Raw genomic sequence first — 21980 nt, forward strand, 5'->3', positions numbered from 1 at the left:
CTGGGCTCTTTATTCCTCGCCATGAAAACAAGTCCAACAGAATTAGATGCCAGGCACATGCTGTCTCACGGAGGCTCTCCCTCCACAGCCCTGGACTCTCCCATCACCTGCTGAAATCCCTTCTCTGTCAAAAAAGAAAGAGGAGCTTCTGCCACCCCCAGCGTGGCCTCCTCCACCTGTAGGGGCAGACAGGTGGCACAGAGGTTAGCTTGGAGTGCCTGGGTTCCAGTTTTGGCTCCACATCTGACCCAGCTTCCTGCTAATGCACACCCTGGAGGGCAGCTGGTGATGGCTCAAGGACTTGGCCACCCACATGGAAGACCAGGATTGAGTTCTAGACTCCTGGCTTCCGCATGGTCCAGACCTGACTGTTGCTGGCTTTTGGGGAGTGAACCAGGAGAAGGGAGATCTGTCTGCCTCTGTCTTTCACACAAATATTTAAAAAGTACCTGTGAAGTCTCAGTAAAAGGTGAAACACAAGGGCCCGCCTTCAGAACCAGCCCGACATCAGCTACCCTGAGTTCCCAGTGACATCCCCTCCCCCCAGCTGCCAGGTGCATGTGCCTGGGCTGGACCCCCCCCGGGGGGGGGCTTCATTCCCTCCCAGCTGCTGCCACAGCCACAAGGCCGCAGCCCGCAGTCTGTGGCAAGGAAACAAGGTAGGGAGGAGGCTGGGTCGCTTGGGGCACGTTGCCCTCTTGGAGTAACTGGCATTGAGCATGGGAGACTGAGAGCCTGTGATGTGGCAGAGCAGGTTAAGCCACTGCTCGCATCATCAGCGTTCTGTATCAGAGGGCTGGTTCGAGTCCCGGCTCTGCTCCATGTCCAGCTCCCTGCTAATGCCCCTGGGAAGGCAGCAGATGGCTCAAGTACTTGAGCACCTGCCTCCTAGACTGTCACATTGGCAATTAGGTTTCAACAGATACATTTGGGGTGTCCTAACCATTCAGTCCCTAGCAGCTACTGAAGCCTTGCACCTTGTTGAAATATAAGCTGAATCCTTTTATGATCCCTTCTTTACCCAGGGACTTACAGTTTCTTCCGCTGAGTTTTTCCACTCCTCTAGTAGGTTTTCTCCGACAGGTTCTAAGACGACTCCAGGCCGGCTCTGTCACATCAGTGGCCACCTCTCGTTCCCTGGAAACCTTCACTCCTGCTTTGTCCTCACCACCTCTGGGCAGGCAGGCCGATCCCAACGCAGTGCCCCTCCCTGCTGTACCTGCTTCTGCCATTGCAGCCTGTCTCCTGCCACTGAGATTCCTCTGGCATGAGTCATCCGGGTTCACTGTGTCCCTGAGCTTTCCAAGAGTTCTGCCAGCAGCTCCATTCCCTAGGCCTCAGGTGAGGGACGAGCATCCCAGCTCTGAACAGTCCCGAGTGCAGACTCAAGTCCCTCATGAGAGTTCATGAGAGGCAGAGTTAGGGCTCCACCCCCTACCACAGTACACCTTGCTAGACTTTGCCAAGGTCTCCAGGGAGAAGAATGCTCCCCATCATGATGATATGAGGTTGGGAGGCCAGGAGAGGCCAGCCAGCTCTGGGCACGTAGTACGCATGGCAATGGCCCAAGCAGGCCAGCAACTCCCACCTTGGCTGCCCCGTTGGAGATCTTGACCGTTACTCCTTGAATCCCCAGTAGGAAGAATCCTGGGATCCCCATGCCCAGGGTGACCCCACAAGGGCCAGGTCTGGAGGCAGAACAAAAACCACGCCCCAGGAAGTAGGAGAGAGGAGGCTGGAAGGATGCAGAATGGGTGTAGGGGAGGAGGGCAGGCCCTGCAGCCAGCGTTGTCTTGGGGAGAAAGCCCAGAACCCCCGTCACCGGGGGAGGGGCCTGGATCCTGCTCTAGAGCCACCCAGGAAGAGACAGATGGTCTGAGAAAGCCAGGCAGACGCTAGGAACGTCCACACCAGCGAGCCCATGTCAGATGATTAAATGGCAGCAGATAAATTTAACTAAACGTGACTAATGGGGACACAAAAGGGAAGCGAAGAGAAATAGAATATTTTAGCAACATAAGGAAATGAGAAGAAAATGACTTTGCAGTGAAATGTCAGACTTCTGTGCCTGCAGGAGATGTAATCTGGTCATTGCAGGCTCAGGAGGGTGGGGAGTCTGTGGTTATTTCAAGCCAGTTTCAATTCACTTTAGTTTAATAACACATGGCCTAATACTTTTGGGACAGGGTCAGGGATGGAGCTGGGAGCTGGACAGTGCCAGCCCCGTTGACTGGGACGGTTCTTGTTTGTTGCTTTACAAAAAGACCCTGGGCTTCTCCTCCTTTCTTCCTGCATCCATTCATTCACAGTGTGAATGTCCAAGCCTGGGGATTAAGAGAAGACACAGCTCAACTGCCCCAGCCCACGGTGGTGCCTGCCAGCTAGGGAGGCAGGCAGGTGAACAGGAAGTTGCAGGGTAGGGGCCGCCTCTTGGGCTTAACACTGGTTGGCCTAACAGGAGTTCGCGGAATGAATGCATGATTGAAAGGGTGGTTCTGGGCCGCCTGCTCTGCTTCTGATCCAGCTCCCTGCTGATGCGCCTGGGAAGGCAGCGGAAGATGATCTAAGTAACTGGAGACCTGCTACCCACGTGGATACCCAGATAGAGTTCCAGACTCTTGGCTTTGGTCGGGCCTAGCTCTGACCGTCACGGCCATTTGGGGAGTTAAACAGTGGATAGAAGACTCTTTCTATCTCTGTCACTCTGCCTTTCAAATAAATAAAATCCTAAAACAGAAGAGTGGATCTAGGAAGGCGCCATAAATGGGTGAACATCAAGCTGGGTCTTGATGGATGGCTAAGTTTAGCAGGTGGACAGGAGAGTGAAGAACGGGCCAAGCAGAAGGAACTGCGTGTGGCAAGGTAAGAAACCACACGAGACAAGCAGATGCTGGCTTCGCTCACGGGGCTGCCATAGGCACAGGGTGAGAAGGGGCAAAGGTCAGGAGGTGACGCAAAGGTCAGTGGACAGTGTCCAGGAAGGGGGACCTAGGAGAAGACCTCCCCAAGCCACCTAAGGTCAACCAGCCCTGGAAGCTCTACTCCAGCCCGGTGGCCTACTCGTCCTTCAAGGCCAAGTCAGACCTCACTTCCTCCAGGAAGACTTCCTGCCCAGCTCAGGCTGGGATGGGCCCTCCTTCCCGTGGGCGGTGCTCCCTGCAAACTCCATGGCACCGAACTTCCCCGCCCGCCCGAGCTCCGAGCTCCGGGTGGGCCGGCTCCTCACATGCCTGCTCCCCCCACCCCAGGCTGCCATGCTCCTCCCCCGGCACACAGCGGGGGTTCCCTGGAGTCAGGCTGTCCTGTCCACTAGACAAGCAGGAACAAGGACCCTCCGGGTTGTGGATGGGGAAGGAGAGAACGGGGCGGGGAGATCCGGCTGAGGGAAGGGTGCTTCCGCTAACGTCACATCGGATCTTTGAACTCTCTAGAGGGACTCGAGGTGACCTGGATGACAGCTCCTCTTTGGTCCCCAGAACCCTGGCTGGAAGGAGTGGGGTAGTCAGGGCTATTGGGTCTGAGCAACAAAGCCAGAGAAGCCTGGCCCAGGCGGAGAAGCTGGGATGCTGGAGAGGTTGGGCGGGGAAAGAGGGAGGAGGGAGAAGCCGGGGTTCATGACAGGGACCGGCAGTACACGGGCCGTGCCCAGTAAGCAAGTCGCCTCTCTGGACGGAGCTGGGAAAGACAAAGCTGCAAGTTCCCTAGATGTCCGCTAGGGGGAAACAGAGGCTAGAGCAGCCGCAGGTCGCTATGGTAACCACGAAGCTGACGCTGCGTTTTCCTTAGCCCCGCCCAGCAGGTGTCCCCGAGGCTGCAAGGTCCCGGCTCAGCTCCACACAGGCAGCGAGTCCAGATAAAGGCCCAGGTACAGATGGTTTTCTCCGGTTTAGCAGTTGTGGGAGGAAAATCAAACGGGGTTTGGAGGACGAACGTTAGGCCTAGTAGTGGTTAAGCCACCTGCTGGGACCATCGCATCCCGTATGCCAGTGCCTGGTTTGAATCCCAGCTCCTCGGCTTCTGATTCAGCTTCTCTCTGATGAGCAAGGTGGCAGGCAATACGTAATGGCTCAAGAACTTGGGTCCCTGACACCCATATGGGAGACCTCTGTGAGATCCCGGCTCCTGGTACTATCGTGGGTATCTGATGAGTGAACCAGTCCGTAGGAATTCTGTCTCTCCGCCTTGCAAATGTTTTATTTATTTGTTTTTTTAAAATATTATTTATTTGAAAGTCAGAGTTACACAGAGAAAGGAGAGGCAGAGAGAGAAAGGTCTTCCATCCACTGGTTTACTCCCTAGTTGGCCATACGGCCAGAGCTGTGCTGATCCGAAGCCAGGAGCCAGGAGCCAGGAGCTTCTTCTGGGTCTCCCACGTGGATGCAGGGGCCCAAGCTACTACTACTTTCCCAGGCCATAGCAGAGAGCTGGATTGGAAGTGGAGCAGCCAGGACTCGAACCGGCGCCCATATGGGATGCTGGTACTGCAGGCAGTGGCTTTACCCATTATGCCACAGTGCCGGTCCCTCTCAAATTTTTTTTTTAATGGGTTTTGAATCAACCAAACCAGCTCCTTCATTATACAGGGAAGGAAGAAACCCAGAGAGGAGGCCAGCCTTGTAGCATAGCAGGTAAAGCTGCCACCTGAGATGCTGGCATCCCATAGGGGTGCCAGTTCAAGTCCCAGCTGCTCCACTTCTGATCCAGCTCCCTGCTAATGGCCTGGGAAAGCAGCAGAAGGTAGCCCAAGTGCTTGGGCCCCTGCACTCAAATGGATGACCTGGAAGAAGCTCCTGGTTTCTGGCTTCAGCCTGGCCCTGCCCAGCTGTTGCCACCATTTGAGCAGTGAACCAGTGGATAGAAGATTCTCTCTCTCTCTCTCTCTCTCTCTCTCTCTCTCTCTAACTCCCAATGTAACTCTGCATTTTAAATTTAAAAAAAAAAACTTTGTTTTAAAGATTTGTTTATTTACTTGAAAGGCAGAGTTACAGAGAGGCAGAGGCAGAGAGAGAGAGAGAGAGGTCTTCCATCTGCTGGTTCACTCCCCAAATGGTTGCAAAAGGGCAGGAGCTGTGCCAATCTGAAGCCAGGAGCCAAGAGCCAAGAGCTTCTTCCAGGTCTCCCATGTGGATGCAGGTCCCCAAAGACTTGGGCCATCCTCCACTGCTCTCCCAGGAGTATTAGCAGGGAGCTGGTTCAGAAGTGGAGCAACCGGGACTCGAACTGGCACTCAAATGGGATGCCGGTGCTGCAAGCAGAGCCTTTACCCACTACACCACAGTGCCGCTGCCCCCCCCCCCAATAGCTTTAAAAAAACAAGAAAAGAAAAGAAACCCAGAGAGAGAAACACACTTATTGAAGGCCAAAGAGCAGACCTAGAAATGGAACTGAAGAGAAAGCAGCGATGCCAATTATGAAAGCCCAATCTAGCAGTGGGTTCCACATTTAAATTACCATTGTTGAAGCACCAGCTTCCACCTGCCGTGGTGTAACTGAGGCATGTCTTTCGGCTGATCACATGCAGACTTCTTCCGTGCCTTTCTCCTCCAGCTAGGGTCTGCCTTCCCTGGGCTTCCATTTCATCTGTACAATGAAGTGGATCTCAAAAGTCATTGCTCCTTATAAGAAAGCAAAGCCTTCATTTCATAAACTCAGCCCAGGGAACTCAGCACACATCTGAAGGGCACACCAGTGCTAAGACTTCTGGGGTTGAGATCGGAAGTCTCTGTAACTGGCCCCCCGGCACACTCAGCCTCAGGACAGACTAGCCCGGGGCCCTTGGGTTCATGTGTCTGGTGGGAATGTTCAATGATGTTAGTCATGAACAAAACAACCTCGACTGGAATATTTGCAAATCATTTATCTCGTACGTTTATTTTAAAACTCAGACACAAGCATGGCAGGTGTATGGTGTGCAGTTCAGATAGACTTCACCTGGGACACCTGCGTCCTGTGTCGCAGGGCCTGGTTACAGTGCAGGCTCTTTCGCTTTAAACCCACTTGCCTGCTGATGAACCCTGAAAGGCAGCAGGCGACGGCTCAAGTACTTGGGTCCCTACCATCCACATGGGAGACACAGCTGGGGTTCCAGGCTCCTGGCTTCAGCCTGGCCCAGCCCTGGTTGTAGCAGACATCTGGGGAATGAACCAGTGGATGGCAGATCTCTCTGCCTTTCTAATAAAATGAAAATAAATTTAAAAAAAAAATTTTTTTTTTGACAGGCGGAGTGGACAGTGAGAGAGAGACAGAGAGAAAGGTCTTCCTTTTGCCGTTGGTTCACCCTCCAATGGCCGCCGCAGTAGGCACGCTGCGGCCGGCGCACCGCGCTGATCCGATGGCAGGACCCAGGTACTTATCCTGGTCTCCCATGGGGTGCAGGGCCCAAGGACTTGGGCCATCCTCCACTGCACTCCCTGGCCACAGCAGAGAGCTGGCCTGGAAGAGGGGCAACCGGGACAGGATCGGTGCCCCGACCGGGACTAGAACCCGGTGTGCCGGCGCCGCAAGGCGGATGATTAGCCTAGTGAGCTGCGGCGCCGGCCAATAAATTTAAAATTTTAACAACATGCAAGAACATCCTTATTTGGGCTTCCTCAGTTTTTATCTACCCTCCTTTTCCACCCTGTCCCTGACTTGCTTTGTCCACTTTCTGGTTTCTAATCAAAGCCCTTTGTTTGGACGTTTGTGTTTTGGAGGGCCTGGAGACATCAGTCCCCCAGACGACCAGCCACACCCCCGGGCTACTGAGCATCCTCGACCCCGGACGCACAGAGGTACCTGGGGAAAGCCTTCCTTGGCAGACATTTTTCCTGACTCCAGGCCCTCATGGAGATGCCTGGCTAAATCAGACCAGCCCATGCCTGCGGCTGACAACGAGGAGAGCTGAGAAGCAAGGAGGTGAGAGACTGACACAAGTAGGGCCTCTCTGGCAGAGCCAGGGGGCTGAGCTAGAACCGAGTGGGGGCTCTGCCCCCCGAGCCTGTTGCCTGCAGGGACTCCATTACCTCTGAGGTGACGGCACCCGGCTCCTGACCGAGATGGAGCAAGAGTTGAGGGGACCCTTCTGCATGGCCCAGGAGGCTTCGTAAGGCAACGAGGGGCGCAGAAGTCTCGGGCTGTGTAGGTGCTTGTTGATGGGGGCCGGTGGAGACGGAGTGGCTGGCATGGGCAGAGAGGGTCCGGAGACCAACCGAGGGCAGACCTCATCAGGATCTGTGACAAGACCCAAGTGCTCACGGATCTCTGTGTGTGTCTAGGAGACCGAGGCTCTGGTCTTTTCCGTTATCCGTCCCCCCAGTATATCTGAGTGAGGAATTTTCACTAGACTGAACTAATGCCAAGCTGTGGAACGGTTTTCCATCCACACAGCAGAATGATACAAAGGAATCGACTCAATACACACGGTGACTAGGTGGACTGTATTAGATGGACTTTTTCTTGATGAAAAAAAAAATCCAATCTGAAAAACTCACATATTGTGTGATTTCATTTATGGAACAGTCTAGAAGTGGCAGAAGTGTGGAGATGGGGACTAGATCAGTGATTGCTGTGGGCTGGAGAGGGAGGCAGGGCGGGTCTCACCACACAAGGGAAGCACAAGGCCGCTTCTTTGTGGGATTAGGACGTCTGCATCTTCAGTGTAATGGGGTTGCATGAATGTGTACGTGTGATAAGAGGCCAGAGGAATATACATAAAGACATACCCAAAAAAGAGTATGTGTGAGGTCTGTAGAAGAGTGGAGTATGTTTTAGCAACAACAGTTTCTAGGTTTTGATATTGCACTAGAGTTAGGTAGGATAGCACCCCCCCCCACCGGGGGAAACTGGGTGATGAGTACATGAGACGTTTCTGTACTACTTGTAGTATTTATTATTTTAAAAAAATATTTATTTATTTGAAAGGCAGAGAGTGTGAGAGAGAGAAAGAATGTCTTTCATCCGCTGGTTCACTCTCCAAATGGCTGCAATGGCCAAAGCTGGGCTGATCTGAAGCCAGGAGCCAGGAGCTTCTTCTGGGTCTTCCATGTGGGTGCAGGAGCCCAAGGACTTGAGCCATCTTTCTACTGCTTTCCCGGGCCGTAGCAGAGTGTTGGATCAGAAGAGGAGCAGCCGGGCCTCGAACCAGTGCTCATATAGGATGCTGGTGCCATAGGCAGCGGCTTTACCTGCTATGCCACAGCACCGGCCGCCTTGTAGTATTTACTGTAAATCTATAATTAACTAAAAAAAACTTACATTAAATGTATACCCATGAGTCAGCTTTATTCTGTCTTGGAGCTTTTGAGTATGGGAGTAGGTAGTGTAAATCCCGTGTAATTATCCAGGAATGTGGTTGCAAGAGTCAGAAAACTCATTTTAAACTGGTATTAAAAAAAAAAAAAAAGGAGGAAATTACCGGCGGATGCATTTAAACAAAGAAACAGCAGGGCTAGAGCGGCACATATGGCAGCTAACTCAGGGCTGGCTCAGGCAAGATTCTCTCCCCTACTTCCTCTCACCCCACCGTTCCCTTCCCTCCCCCCCGTCCTGTCCCTCTTCCACCCTCCATCTCTACCTCTCCTCCGGCTCCCAATCTGCAGTCTGGGGTCCTGCCTGCTGCATGGGTTGCTACAATCCAGGGGGAAAGTTTCCTTCTGCCAGCATGCACATAAAACACCCAGAGAAGGATCTGATTGGCCTGCTTTGGGTCATACGGAAGGCAGTGATTGGTTGCTTCACCGAAACCTCAGAGAGGAGAGAGCCGACCTTCCCTCAAAGGAAGGAGGTGCTGTTACTGTGCAGAAGGGGCAAAAAAAGAAAGCTGCCCATTACGGTATAGATGATGGGTAACAGTGAAAACCGGAAATAAGGGAATAGTTTGCTGGCACCGCTCAAGGCCCCAGCGTGTCTGCTGGGCATCATACTGGTGTCAGCGCCTGCCGCGTCCTCTCCTGAAGCCTGGGGGTTGGGGAGATGGGGGGAAGGTCTACAGAGGGACATGAGAGTCTACAGGATCAAGGCCAAACGGAAGGGGCCCTGGAGAGGGTGAGAGCCCTCAGGACCCAACAGCGACATGCCTGACACACACCACTTGGATCACTCCTCTGGCACCGGGTAGCTGAATGGCCTTGCGAAGTTTCTGAAATTCTCTGAAATGGAGAGGAGAAGATGGACTTCATAGATCGCTAAATTCGATTGATGTAATAATATATGTAAAAATGCCGAGCCTGGCTCCAGCAGGTAGCAACCGTCAGATAGAAAGAAACGCACTCTTGCTTTGTGGGACTTTAGAGCAGTAGTGGGTCTCAGCGGCCGGAAGGTGGCGCTCGAGGCCAGCGGTCCGGAGAGCTGGGCCCTGGAAGACCCAGACAAAGCGATGGCCTGGGGTTTGCCCGAAGGCTCCGGAGTGGACTTGCAGCTGTTTATTAAGACTATATCATGTTTTTGGCTCACAGTGACTATAATTCAAACAGATACGCAAGTGTTTCTGGGTAAACTCAGAGGCTAATATCCAGATATGGACAAGGCTCTTTCTGGAAGCTCTAGGGGAGAATCTGTTTCTTCGCTTTTTTCAACTTCTGGAAACCACCAGCATTCCTTGGCTCCGGCCCCCTTCCTCTGTCTTCAGAGCCATCAATGCTGCCTCTCCGTGGTCACGGCTCCTTAGTCACGGCTGAGAAGGTTCTCCACCTTTGTGTATCTTCGGGATTAGATTTATCCACCTGGATAATCCAAACTTAACCTCCCCATCTTAAAATCATTAATTTAATCACACCCATAGTTCCTTTTCCCGTGTAAGGAAATATATTCACAGGTCCTGGGAATTTGGACATGGACCTCTTTGGGAAGCCATCATTCCTGCTGACCCATCAAAACAAAGCATAGCCCAGGTCTGAGAGTTTATGGTTGAGATGCCCTCTGGGTGGAGGCATTGAAAACATTGCCAGGCAATATTCTTCAGGGTGTGTAAACAGGATTACTGGGGCAGGAGTTGTGCAATGGGTTAAGCCACCACTTGGGGTACCTGCATCCTATATCAGTGCATGGATTGAGTTCTGCCTATGCCCCCAGTCCCCCTTTCTGCTAATGTACCTGGGAGGCAGCAGATGCTGGCCAAAGTACCTGAGCTCCTGCCTCCCATGTGGAGACCCAGGTGGAGCTCCTGCCTCCCACGTGGAGACCCAGGTGGAGCTCCTGCCTCCCGGCTTTGTCTGGACCCAGCCCCAGGGGCTGTAGGCATTTGGGGGGTAAACCAGCAGATGGAAGATCTCTCTGTTTCTCCTTCTTTCTGTCACTCTGGCTCCCAAATAAATAAAGAATTTTACGAAATAGTTATTATATCCAAACTGCTATTGTGTATAGAGATGTCATTCATCAAAATAAAGGACAGAGCAGGTGGAGCAGGAGTGGGAGGGGGTGCCCGAGAGGAGTGTTCAAGAAGACATGTCTGCTGAGAGGTAGGAAAAGGGGGCCCAGGCCCACATCAGCTTCCGCATGGCTCAGAGCCTGCTTCCTGCCACTCTCTAAAAACTGTTAGGCATCGGTTAGTCCTTATCCAACACCTCCTGTGCCCTGTGGATTTCTGCTACTGTTGTTCATTGTCTTCAATGTGAAAAATGCTTTCCTGGCGTCAAAATTTTGTCAACATTTAGGCTTTTTTTTTTTTAAAGTAAAATCCATATAATGTAAAATTAGCCACATACAACTAGAATGGTTAGACAAGAAGAAATGCTGGCAAGGATGTAAATCGGAATCCTCACACATTGCTGCTGGGAATGCGAAATAATGCAGCCCCCTTGGAAAACAGACTTGCAATTCCTTAAAATGTCAAACATGAGGCTACCAAATGTCCAGTGATCCCACGTCTCAGTATCGCCCCAAGGGAGATGAAAACATGTTCCCATAAAAGTGCTCACACAACTATTCCTAGCAGTGTTGTTATTATGAATGCATTAAAAGCCAAAGTGTACATATCCCAAATGCCCACCAACTGATGAATGAACAGTCTATCCATATTTACCAGCAATAAAAATGGAACACTTACATGTGCTACAACATGGACGAACCTCAAAAGCACTATGGTGCATGAAAGAAGTGAGTTACAAAAAGAGATCCTATATTGCGTGATCCCATTTAGAGGAATGTCCAGAATAGGCTAATCTGGATGCACAGAAAACACAGCAAGTTGCCTAGGACTGAGGGGTGGCAGGGGTGAGATTAGAGAGTGGCTATTATGGGGCACAGTTTTCTTGGGATGATGAAAATGTTATAGTGATTTTTTTTTTTTTTTGCTGAATTGTACGCTTTCAATTGTGAGCCCCATGATAGATAAATGATATCCCAAAAGAGCTGTTAAAAAGAAAAAAAGAAAGAGCTGGTGTGTGGGGGCAAGGGTGGAATGTAGAAAATGCTAGGAGCTGCAGAAAGGGCAGCACTGAGAGCCAAGGGAGGAACAGGCTCCAGGGAGATCACTCTCAGCTGGGACAGAAGACGATTAAGTCTGGCAGGCAGGAAGCAGAGTAGCCAAGACCTGAACAGGCACCCGGAGATAGGATACCTACCTGGCAGGCAGCGGCCCCCAATTCTTTCTTGAAGATATTCTTCTGAGTGTCTCTGGCTTCCATTGTTGCTATCTTCTAATTTCCACTCCTCCAAAGCTAATCTGTCTTTTCTCTCTAGTTACTTTTTAAGATCTTTGAGGGGCTGGCATTGTGGCACAGCTGGGTAAGCCACCACCTGTTTCGCTGGCATCCCGTATTGAAGCACCAGTTCGAGTCCCAGCTGCTGCACTTCTGAACCTGCTCCATGCTAACACACCTGGGAAAGCAGCAGAGGATGGCCCAAGTACCTGGACCCCTGTCACTCACATGGGAGACTGGGGTGAAATTCCAGGCTCCTCGCTTCAGCCTGGCCCAGCCCTCTTTTTCTCTGTCACTCTTTCTTTCAAATAAATAAACACTTTTTAAAAAAAGATCGTTAGTGTTCTTCAGGGTCCCTGTGCTGTGTGTCAGTGTAAATTTATTTTCATTCATCATGTTTGGACTGCTGGCATTCCAGAATCTGTACATTCGTATCTTTCATCAATTCTAGAAATTCTCAGCCTTTATCTTTTCAAATATTGTCTCAATTTTCTCTATTTCTTCTTCTAGAACCCAGATTAGGTATGTTATGGCTGAGACTGGTTTTTTTTATTTATTTTATTTTTTATTTTTTTTATTTGAAAGTCAGAGTTACACAGAGACCGAGAGAGAGGGAGAAGTGAGATCTTCCATCTGCTGGTTTACTCTCCAGATGGCTGCAACGGCTGGGGCTAGGTTCGACTAAAGCCAGGAGCTTCTTCCGGGTCTCCCATGAGGGTGACAGGGGCCCAAGCACTCAGGCCATCTTCCACTGCTTTTCCCAGGCACATTAGCAGGGAGCTGGATTGGAAGTGGAACAGCCAGGACACGAACCCGTGCCCACATGGGACGCTGGTGTCACAGGTGCTGGCTTTACTTGCTAGGCCACAATATCAGTCCCATACTTTTATTTTTTGTTTAAGATCTATTTACTTATTTGAAAGAGTTACAGAGAGAAAGAGACACACACAGAGAGATCTATCCACTGGGTTCACTTTCCAAATGGCCACAACAGCAGGGGCCAGGCCAGGTCAAAGCTGGAAACCATTTGCTTGATCTGGGTCCTTCCATGTAGGTGGCAGGGGCCCAAACACCTGGGCCATCCTCCACTGCTTTCCCAGGCCGTTAGCTGGGAGCTGGATCGGAAGCAGAGCAGGTGGGACATGAACCAGCACCCATATGGGATTCCGGCATCATTGGCAGCGACTTTCCGTGCTATGCCACAATGCCAGCCCCATCTGGACACTTTCTCCTTCATTTTTTTCCTCCCATCATTTGTTTGTGGATTATTTCCTCAGATCTACATTCTGGTCACTGATTTTCTTTTCAGGTATGTCTAATCTACTGTTAATTCTGTGTATTTTATTACTTTTTTAAAAGATTTATTTACTTATTTGAAAGTCAGGAAAAAAAAGAGTTAGAGAGAGAGAGAGAGAGAGAGGTCTTCCATCCGCTGGTTCACTCCCCAGATGGCTGCAATGGCTGGAGCTGTGCCGATCTGAAGCCAGGAGCCAGGAGCTTCTTCTGGGTCTCCCATGCAAGTGCAGGGGCCCAAGAGCTTAGGCCATCCTCTATTGCTTCCCCAGGCCATAGCAGAGAGCTGGATCAGAAGTGGAGCAGCCAGAACTCGAACTGGCGCCCGTATGGGATGCTGGCACTGCAGGCAGCGGCTTTACCTGCTACACCACAGCGCTGACTCCCATAGCCAAGGTTTAAGACGGCAGTCTCCAGTGGAGGGTTTCACCCTTGGAGTCCCGATTTTTACTGGAGCTTGGGGATTTTCTCCATTAGATACCCTACTTCAGGCCGGCGCGGCCGTGGCTTAACAGGCTAATCATCCGCCTTGCGGCGCCGGCACACCGGGTTCTAGTCCCGGTCGGGGCCGGTTGCCCCTCTTCCAGGCCAGCTCTCTGCTGTGGCCAGGGAGTGCAGTGGAGGATGGCCCAAGTTCTTGGGCCCTGCACCCCATGGGAGACCAGGTTAAGCACCTGGCTCCTGCCATCGGAATGGCGCGGTGCGCCGGCCGCAGCGCGCCTACCGCGGGGGCCATTGGAGGGTGAAACAACGGCAAAAAGGAAGACCTTTCTCTCTGTCTCCCTCTACTGTCCACTCTGCCTGTCAAAAAAAAAAAAAAAGATACCCTACTTCAGATGGGATGTGGGCTTTGTTACCTGTCTGGTGCTTAAGGAGCACCAGAAACAAAGCTCAGGGCAGTGTCCCTTGGCAGGTAACTTCCAGGGGAAGGCAGGCTTTCAACGTTCTGCCTATTACTCTGTCATCAGTTTTGTTTCGTTTTTTGCCCTCTGTGTAGTGTTGTACCTGAGCGAGTGCAAACAAAGGAGCTCCACACATCTATAAAATGTGATGGTCCTTTATTGTCGGCGGTGGAGAGTGGGCACATGCCCTAAAGAACTCTCGGCCCTGAAGCCCAAAGCAACAGGGTTTATAAAGGCAAAAACCACAATATCGGGAGGGGAATACATGGTTGCTAGGATCAGGGGGAATACATGGTTACTGGGGTCAAGCTGACCTAAAACCTATGCGAAACTAGTATCAATTATAATGTTGACAATACCAGTTACAATCTTAACAATTCCAATTATTATCTTGACATTAATCCAGGTATTGGTTTTAATCATACGTAGGACATAGACAAATTACATTTTTATCATTAATCCAGGTGTAGCCTATCCACTTCCAAGCTTGAGCGATCATGCTGGGGTTTCTATGCTCTGCCAAGTGTGATGTAGTGGACTGCTATTGTTTAACTGTTTTAGATCATAGTTTCAGACCAGAGTCTCACGGTGTGGGGGGGCACCGTCCCAGAATGGAGTCTCAGGTTCTCCAAAATGGAGTCCCTACTGTCAAGGTGCTACTTCCGTAGTCCTTACCAATTTTCCAGCTCATGAATGCATTTTAAATGATTTTTTAAATATTCTAAACAACACGGAAGTGCACGTGTGAATTCCTTAGAGGAGACTCAGGGGTGCCCGACTTCGGAGTTCTGGGGCCATTTGAGCCCCTCTCAGTCTCCTCAGCTCCTCTCACTGGTTAATGCCACAGCGTCTTATCTGTTGTGAACTGCACAACCCTCCCCCCCGGGGGTAAACTGCGAGCACTTTCCATGCAGCCACTTATTGCGGCAGCAATGAAAGCTGGAATCAGGAGCTAAGGAGCTGGGACTCAAACCCAGGAACTGACTTGGGATGCGGTTATCTCGAACAGTGGCTTAACCCACTGCACCACGACCCCTTAAAGGTCACCACCTTTGTGCTGAAATTTGCCATCATCTGTGGCTTACTCCACGCACAACACCCTAAGCAATGCGATACTAAGTCATGGTCCAACATGGTTGCGGCACAGTCTGGGCGGCACTCGTGCGGGACCTCCCGGAAATTTTTTTCTCTTCTGCGGTATCATTAAATAGTTCGTCAAGTTTCTTAATCGTAGTAGGTGTAGTATGGGGAGCCGGTGTGCAGACAGGCCCTGAGAATCGCCTCTCACAAGGATGCGGGAATGCCCAAGCCCTGACGCTGCCTCACTCCCCATCCTGTCCCATTCTTAACAGCTGACGGCAGAACCTGAAGTCATCTGGTGGCTGCGTTTACGCTCTGTCTACTTCGTCCACAGGCGCCTACGCCGAGACCCCTCCCGCCCAAGCCACAGCGGTCTGACCCCCACTAGCAAGATGGCGGTGGCTCACGGACCGAGCCCAGTGATTGACAGCCGCGCCGCTCGCCAGCTACGCCCTCACCGCGGGCCCCACCGCAGAGCCCCTCGGGGCCGCCTCGGTGGGGACCCGCGCGCGGGGGCGTCTGGGAAGTGTAGTTCGCGCGTCCGCCACCGTCCCGGGGTTGCGGGCGCGAGCCTCCGCGTGCGCAGGCGCACTTCCGGCTCTGTCCCGCCGCTGCAGCCATTGTCCGGCCCTGGTGCGGCTGAGGCCGCTCTGGGCAAGCCCATCCGCAGAACAGAATTGGAGAGAACCGAGCCTGCTGCAGGCCTCGGGAGGAACCGGCCAGCGGCTCAGGGTGGCCTGAGGTTGCACGACTCGGAGGCCCCCGGAGGCGGTGATTCCGAGTGCGCGGGTGGGGGCGGCACTTCTCACGGGTTCGGGAGGTGGGGGGGTGCCCGCAGGCCATCGGCCACCGTGTAGCGGGTGAGGCTGGGCGTGGCTGCTGTGAGGTGTCCTGGAGGCGGCCGGGCCTTGCAGCTGGGGAGGGAGGCGCGGCGGGCCCGGGCGGGGCCCACGCTCCGCCGCCGGCCGCGCTCGGGCTGAAGCGGCTGAGGGCCGGCGGCGGGGCGGGGTGGCACCGGGCGGCGGCCGCAGCCGGTGAGCACCCCCCGTTCTCTCTCCCCAGCTCCGGTCGGGCAGCGGGCCCTAGCGAGGCAGGAATGGCCCCGAGGCCGCCGACGGCCGCGCCCCAGGTGAGCAGCGCGTCCCCGACCTCCGGGGGCGTCCCCTCCAGCGAGGCCCCCCGGGCATGGCTGGGCACTGTTAGTGTTCTCCGCCTGGCGACTTGGAGCCTCGAAGCCACGGGAAACCCCGGGGCGCCCAGGGCTGGAGAGAGCGGGATTCCCAACGCGGGGGCCGCCCTGTGGGCTAGAGGGGCCAGGGCCGTGCGGTCTGGTGATGTTGGGGAATGTCCGGCAGTGTTGAGAGTGCTGAGTGCCACGCCAGTTCTTGGAACTCTTGTCCATCCGTGGAGAGGGTGAGGTGACGGACAGACAGCTGGGGAGGGCAAAGTGAGGGGAGAGGAACCCAGCGGCTGACCCAGGGGCCACAGAGAAACTTTAGCCAAAGAAGGCCCGTCGGAATCCGCCTAGGAAGAGGCTGGTGGAAATGGGCTTTTTTTGTGTGTGTCAGAAAGAAAGCAAAAGACAAAATCAGACTGACTTGCCCCGAATTTTTCTTGTCTTTTTCTGCCTTGATGAAGGTATGCTCTTGCGCAGCCCCCGGAAGTTCGGCCTTCACCTTAATTAATGTGAATGAAACTGATTTGGGAGCTCATTTATTCTTGTGGCACAGGGCGCATTTTCTAGGAGCATCCTCACTCGGGGTTATCCGTGGATTTACGGAGTCTGTCGGTGAACATGTAAGGATCCAGATGGCAATGTGTGAGACAGTCAGATCCGTCCAGATAAAGATACCGACTAGCAATGTCCTTGAAAAGCAGCTTTTAGGGTGGCTGCCTGGCCCCGCTGTTAGGAGGCCCCTGGAAATGCCGGCGTCCCATGTCTGGGATCCAGCTGCTGCTCTTGCAGATGCTAGAAGGCAGCAGGTGGTGGCTTAAGAACTTGAGTCCCTGCCACCACGTGGGAGCCCCTGACAGTCAGTCCCAGGGTCCTGGTTTCCGCCTGGCCCAGCCCAGGCCTTTGTAGGTCTTTGCAGCAGCAAATAGGAGATCTCTCTCTCTGTTTCTTGTCCCTTTGCCTTTCAAATACAATACGTAAATAAAAATGTTTATTAAAAACAACTAGTAATGTCCTTTACAAGAGTTTTATGGCCTGGGACCCCTGTGTCCCGTGGTGGAGTGCCTGCCTGGGTTTGAGTCTCAGCTCCTCTTCTGACTCTGGCTTCCTACTGATGGGTACTCCAGAAGGCAGCAGGTAATGGCTCAAGTAGTTGAGTCCCTACCGCCCATGGGAAAGACCTAGAGTTAAGTTCCCAGCTCCTGGTCCTGCCCCTGCTGATGTGGAAATTTGGAGAGTGATCCAGTGTGCAGGAGATCTCTGTCCCTGTCTCTCAAGCAAAACTACAACACTTTACAGTAAATAAAAAACACAATATATAGTGCCTTTAGGTATATTTTTACTTCTGGTTTCTTTTCTGTGGGGAGAGCCCTGAGGAGTAAGACAAGTCACACTACTAGGCCAAGAGAGTTACTTGGTCTGAGGAGAGCCAGAGCAAGTCGTTTTCACCTTTGCAAAGAGTTTCCTCCTCGGGAGGGAGAATTAGGGTGACCAGGGCCTCTCTGAAGGGGGAGTTGCCTTGTGAGTGCAGAAAGTATGTATTCTGAGTGGAGAGTTTTAGAGGCTACCTTAAACTTCACTCTTAAGGCTATGTGCCCTAGGCAGTCTGATTTAGTCTAATGGAATGACCTGATGGCGCTCTTGGATTATCTAACTCGCAATAACCCCGCAATCGGACATCTTAGGCAGAAATCCCTCTTTGTCAGTAATTCCCCTGCTCTGAGCACGGACCTCTGGAAATGCAAGGGTGAGTGAGTGAGTCATGTGACTGCTCGTCTGGACAGTGAGCTCTGCTCCCTGCAGAAGGGATATCCTGGGCTGCTTGAGTTCGAAGAAGGGAGAGGAGTTCTCCCTGCAGGGTGGAGTCAGAGATGTCCCCTTTGAACAGGGCAGAGGCTGAGCAGAGTGAGGACGCGGTGGCTGGGAGCAGAGCTGATCGACCGTGGGTCAGAGGAGTTGGGAAGCAAGATGAGGGCCTTGCTCATGGAGCATTGCCCTGGGAGACACCTGTGGGCTACGGGAAATGAGTAGGCGAGAACAAAAAGGAGTTTGGACTCCTTTTTGGCCTTGTAACTCGTTCGTTCTTTCGTTCCCTTATTCAGCCTGTGGTGTGTCGGGCGCTTGTCTAGGCAGTTGTGATACTTCAGTGAACAAAAATCTGTCCAGGACTCTGCCCTCCTGGAGCTTCCATTCTAGGGAGGGGAGGCACAGTGATCAGTAAATTATGTAGTATCCTGGAAGGTAACTACCTCAAGAGGGAGAAAAAGGGGGGAGGGACAGGTAAGGGGCTTGAGTAAGGAGGAGACATTTTGTAGTAGGGGTGTAGTTTTTGGTTTCATTTTTAAGTCTCTGTGGGCCAGACGTCCATACCTAAGAAGGTAACCATTAAAAAATATATTTACTTATTTGAGAGGCAGAGTTACAAGGAGAGAGGGAGAGACAGATACAGAAAGATCCATCCACTGGTTCACTCCCAAATGGACACAATGGCTAGGGCTGGATCAGGCTGAAGCCAGGAGCCTGGAACTCCACTGAGGGTCTCCCACGGAGGTGGCTGGGGCCCAGGTATTTGAACCATCTTCCAATGCCTTCCTAGGCGTTTTCACAGGGAGCTGGATTAGAAGTAGAGCAGCCAGGACTCCAGTTGGCACTCATACGGGATGCCTGCATCACAGCAGCGGCTTAACCTGCCACTACGCCACAACATAGGCCACAGGTATTCTTTGTTTTTTGTTTTTTGGTTTTTTTTGGCGAGACAGCTGCCATCCTCGGGTTCACTCTCACAGTGGGCTGATGGAGGATGAAGACAGGAGCTGGCAACTCAGTACAGTCCTCCCGTGTAGGTAGCAGGGACCCAACCACCAGCCATCCTTGCTGCCCACAGAGCCTGCATTTAGCAGGAAGCTGGAGACAGAAGTGGAGGTGCTGGGACTCCAAAGGGTACTCTTACAGGAAATGTGGACATCCAGGTGGCGCTTAACCCACTGAGCCACAACACCTGCCCCTGTTGTTCTATAGTAGCCAACCTGGTAGGTGTGAAGTGGTGTCTCCTTGTAGTTTTGATTTGTATTTCTTTAGTGGTCAGTGGTGTGATAGTTCTTTCATATGCTTATAAGCCATTTGGATATGTATCTTCTTTGGAGAAATGTTATGCCCATTTTTGGATTGGGTTTGATTTTTTGTTGTTGAGATTTATATATTATATAAATATAGATATTTATAGTATGCATATAAATCTTAATATTATAGACCTTTTAATAGAAAAAAAGATATTTAGGATGCCTCTTCTTTAGCATTTCTGTATGTGGTTTGATGAATTTCCTTCTTTTCTCCCTATGCATGTTTTCCCCTCAAACATTTTCAGTTATAACCTATTTTAAATTGCATATGATTTTTATGAGGGTTTTTCTTTCTTATGAATTTTTTAACGTATTTATTTTTATTTATTTAAAGGCAGAGTGACAGACAAAAAGAGAGATCTTCCATCCACTGGTTCATTCCCTAATGTCTGCTACACCAGGTCTGGGCCAGGCCGAAGCCAGGAGCCCAGAACTTCAGCTGGGTCTCCTGTGTGGGCGGCAGGGATCCATCACCTGCTGCCTCCCAGGGTGCACATTGGCAGGAAGCTGGGTTGGAAGCCGAGTAACTGGGATTCAACCCAGGCACTTTGATATGGGACATCCCAATATTTTAAGAAAAAAAGTTGGGGGCCTGCGCCGTGGCACAGCGGGTTAATGCTCTGGCCTGAAGCCCCAGCATCCCATGTGAGTGCCGATCTAGTTCCGGCTGCTTCTCTTCCGATCCAGCTCTCTGCGATGGCCTGGGATAGTAGTGGAAGATGGCCTGAGTCCTTGGGCGCCTCTGGGAGGTGAACCATCGGATGGAAGACCTCTCTCTCTGTCTCTACCTTTCTCTGTAATTCTGTCTTTCAAATAAATAAAATAAATCTTTAAAAAAAAAAAAAAGAAAGAAAAACGTTAGTTCATTCCCCCAAATGGCTACAACAGCCAGGGCTGAACCAGTCCAAAGCCAGGAGCTTCATCCTGGTATCCCAAGTGAGTGCAGGGGCCCAAGCATTTGGTCATCTGCTGCTTTCCCAGGTATATTAGCAGAGAGCTGGATTGGGAGTGGAGCAGCCAGCACTCAAACTGGTGCCCATATTGATACTGGTGTTGTAGGCGGGGACTTTACCCACTGTGCTGCCATGCTGTCCCCAAATTTTGTTTTACTATTATGAATAATATTGGGATAAAGTCCCACTTGGTTATCCCAGGTAATTATTTTAAGAATACTTGTGCAATTGAAGAGACTTTACATCTGTAATTTTTTTTTTTTTTTTTTGAAAGGCAGAGAGACACACAGAGAACGTATTCACTTATCTGTCCCCAAATACCCAGAGAGGAAGGATGCCAAAGTTGGAAACCAACTACTTGAGCCTTCACCACTGCCTCCCAGGAAGCTGTAGTCAAGAGCTGGAGTTGAGGATTGAACCCAGGTACTCCATTATGGGACAGAGCATCCTAACCGGTGTCTTAACCATTAGGCCAAACACCTGCCCCTGCATCTCTCTTCTTAACTGAAGTAGCCAGCAGAGAACGAGATCTCTTTGACAGGCTTTGGTATCAAGCATCTCCTTAACTTACGGAAACATTCAGGTTACTTTTCATCTTTCTCAGTCTTTTGAAAGGATTTACACATAAAACACTTTGGCCTAGGATTTTTATAGAGAGGATGATTTGGGAACAATTTTCTCTGTGTACACCTCAATTATTAAGGTTTTTATGTCAACATTGATAATTTAGAACACCCATTCTTCATTAAGATTTTCCGACTCCCTAATGTACTGTTAGTGTCATTTTACTATTTTGTTTCTCCTTCCATCTTTAAATTCATTTTAAAAATTTTTCTTTAACTATATATATCAGAGGTTTTTCCATGTGGCTGACATTTGAGAGGAACCAACTTTTCGGTTTGGCGACAGTATCATCATTTTTCTGCTTGCCCCTGCTTTTTATGGTCTAGGAAGTTCATTCACTAACCCCCATGATTTTTTAGCCTCAAGGCAGCTCCTCACTTTCCCCCAGTCAGAACTGTTCCACTGCCTCACTCGGGAGACATCTCTGAGCCCCTGCTCCTTGCCAGGAGTGGCTCTCATCTAGGGCCCCCCGCCAGGGCCAGCTGCACGTGGTACCCGCTTCCTGTGGGGCAGTGCTAAAGCGGCAGTGAGGCGATCAGGAAGAGGGAGCACATGAACAACTAAGCCCCGTGCCTGGTCTGTGCTGCGTGTTTTGTAAGTCTTCTCTGTTGGAGGCAGGCGTTTAGTGCCGTGGTTAAGACACTGCTTGGGATGCTCGCTTCCCATATCGGAACCTGGGTTTGATCCTGTCTCTGCTCCCAGTTCCACTAATGTGGATCCTGCTAATGTGCATCCTGAAGAGGGGGACAGCAAGCGAGGTTCAAGTACTTGGGTTCCTGCCACCCATAGTAGAAACCTGGATTGAGTTCCCAGTTTCAGCTTTGGCTTCAGCCTGGCCCAGGCCCGACAGCTATGGGCATTTGGAGAGTGAACCAGTGGATAGGAGATTTCTCTCTCTCCCTCTCTCTGCATCTCAATAAATAAAGAATAAGTAAATAAAAATTTTAAATAAATCTTTGCTGTTGTTCTTTCATTGTGAACTACCTGAAGAGCTTTTAAAAGATGCCTGACAGCCCTCTGTGCATGGGCAGGTGAGAACAGTTGCCCAGGTCATTCTTGACCATCTCTGCACACTTATTTGTGGACAGATGGCTGCAGTTCTGCAGTAGAGATGTGGATGAAATGCCAAGGGAGGATGGGGAAAGGACCGCTTTGCTTGTTCTAGAATGACAGTGAGGCTTTTTTTCACATAGAGCTGAGGGAAAACATTGAGTCATGGT

General features: G+C 51.3%; 1 protein-coding gene and 1 pseudogene across 8 annotated transcripts in view; both read left to right on the top strand.

The window, feature by feature from the left end:
* LOC133747731 (high mobility group protein B1-like) overlaps positions 1–15268 on the top strand; it is a 35988-nt pseudogene extending 20720 nt beyond the window's left edge.
* A 230-nt stretch (positions 15269–15498) lies between these two features.
* Positions 15499–21980, top strand: part of ZFP90 (ZFP90 zinc finger protein) — a 34878-nt gene continuing 28396 nt past the window's right edge. For 2 of the 8 annotated variants that reach the window (XM_062177924.1, XM_062177915.1), the window contains exons 1-2: positions 15499–15671; positions 15953–16019. In XM_062177924.1, the coding sequence (XP_062033908.1) occupies positions 15987–16019 (33 nt within the window). In that variant the 5' untranslated portion in view covers positions 15499–15671; positions 15953–15986. Of the gene's footprint in view, positions 15680–15952; positions 16020–18660; positions 18781–20410; positions 20560–21980 lie in introns of those variants that run through there. The other 6 variants (XM_062177918.1, XM_062177921.1, XM_062177920.1 and 3 more) reach the window with 6 other exon arrangements.

Source organism: Lepus europaeus, chromosome 19 (assembly GCF_033115175.1).
Source record: "Lepus europaeus isolate LE1 chromosome 19, mLepTim1.pri, whole genome shotgun sequence".
Taxonomy (NCBI): Eukaryota; Metazoa; Chordata; class Mammalia; order Lagomorpha; family Leporidae; genus Lepus; species Lepus europaeus.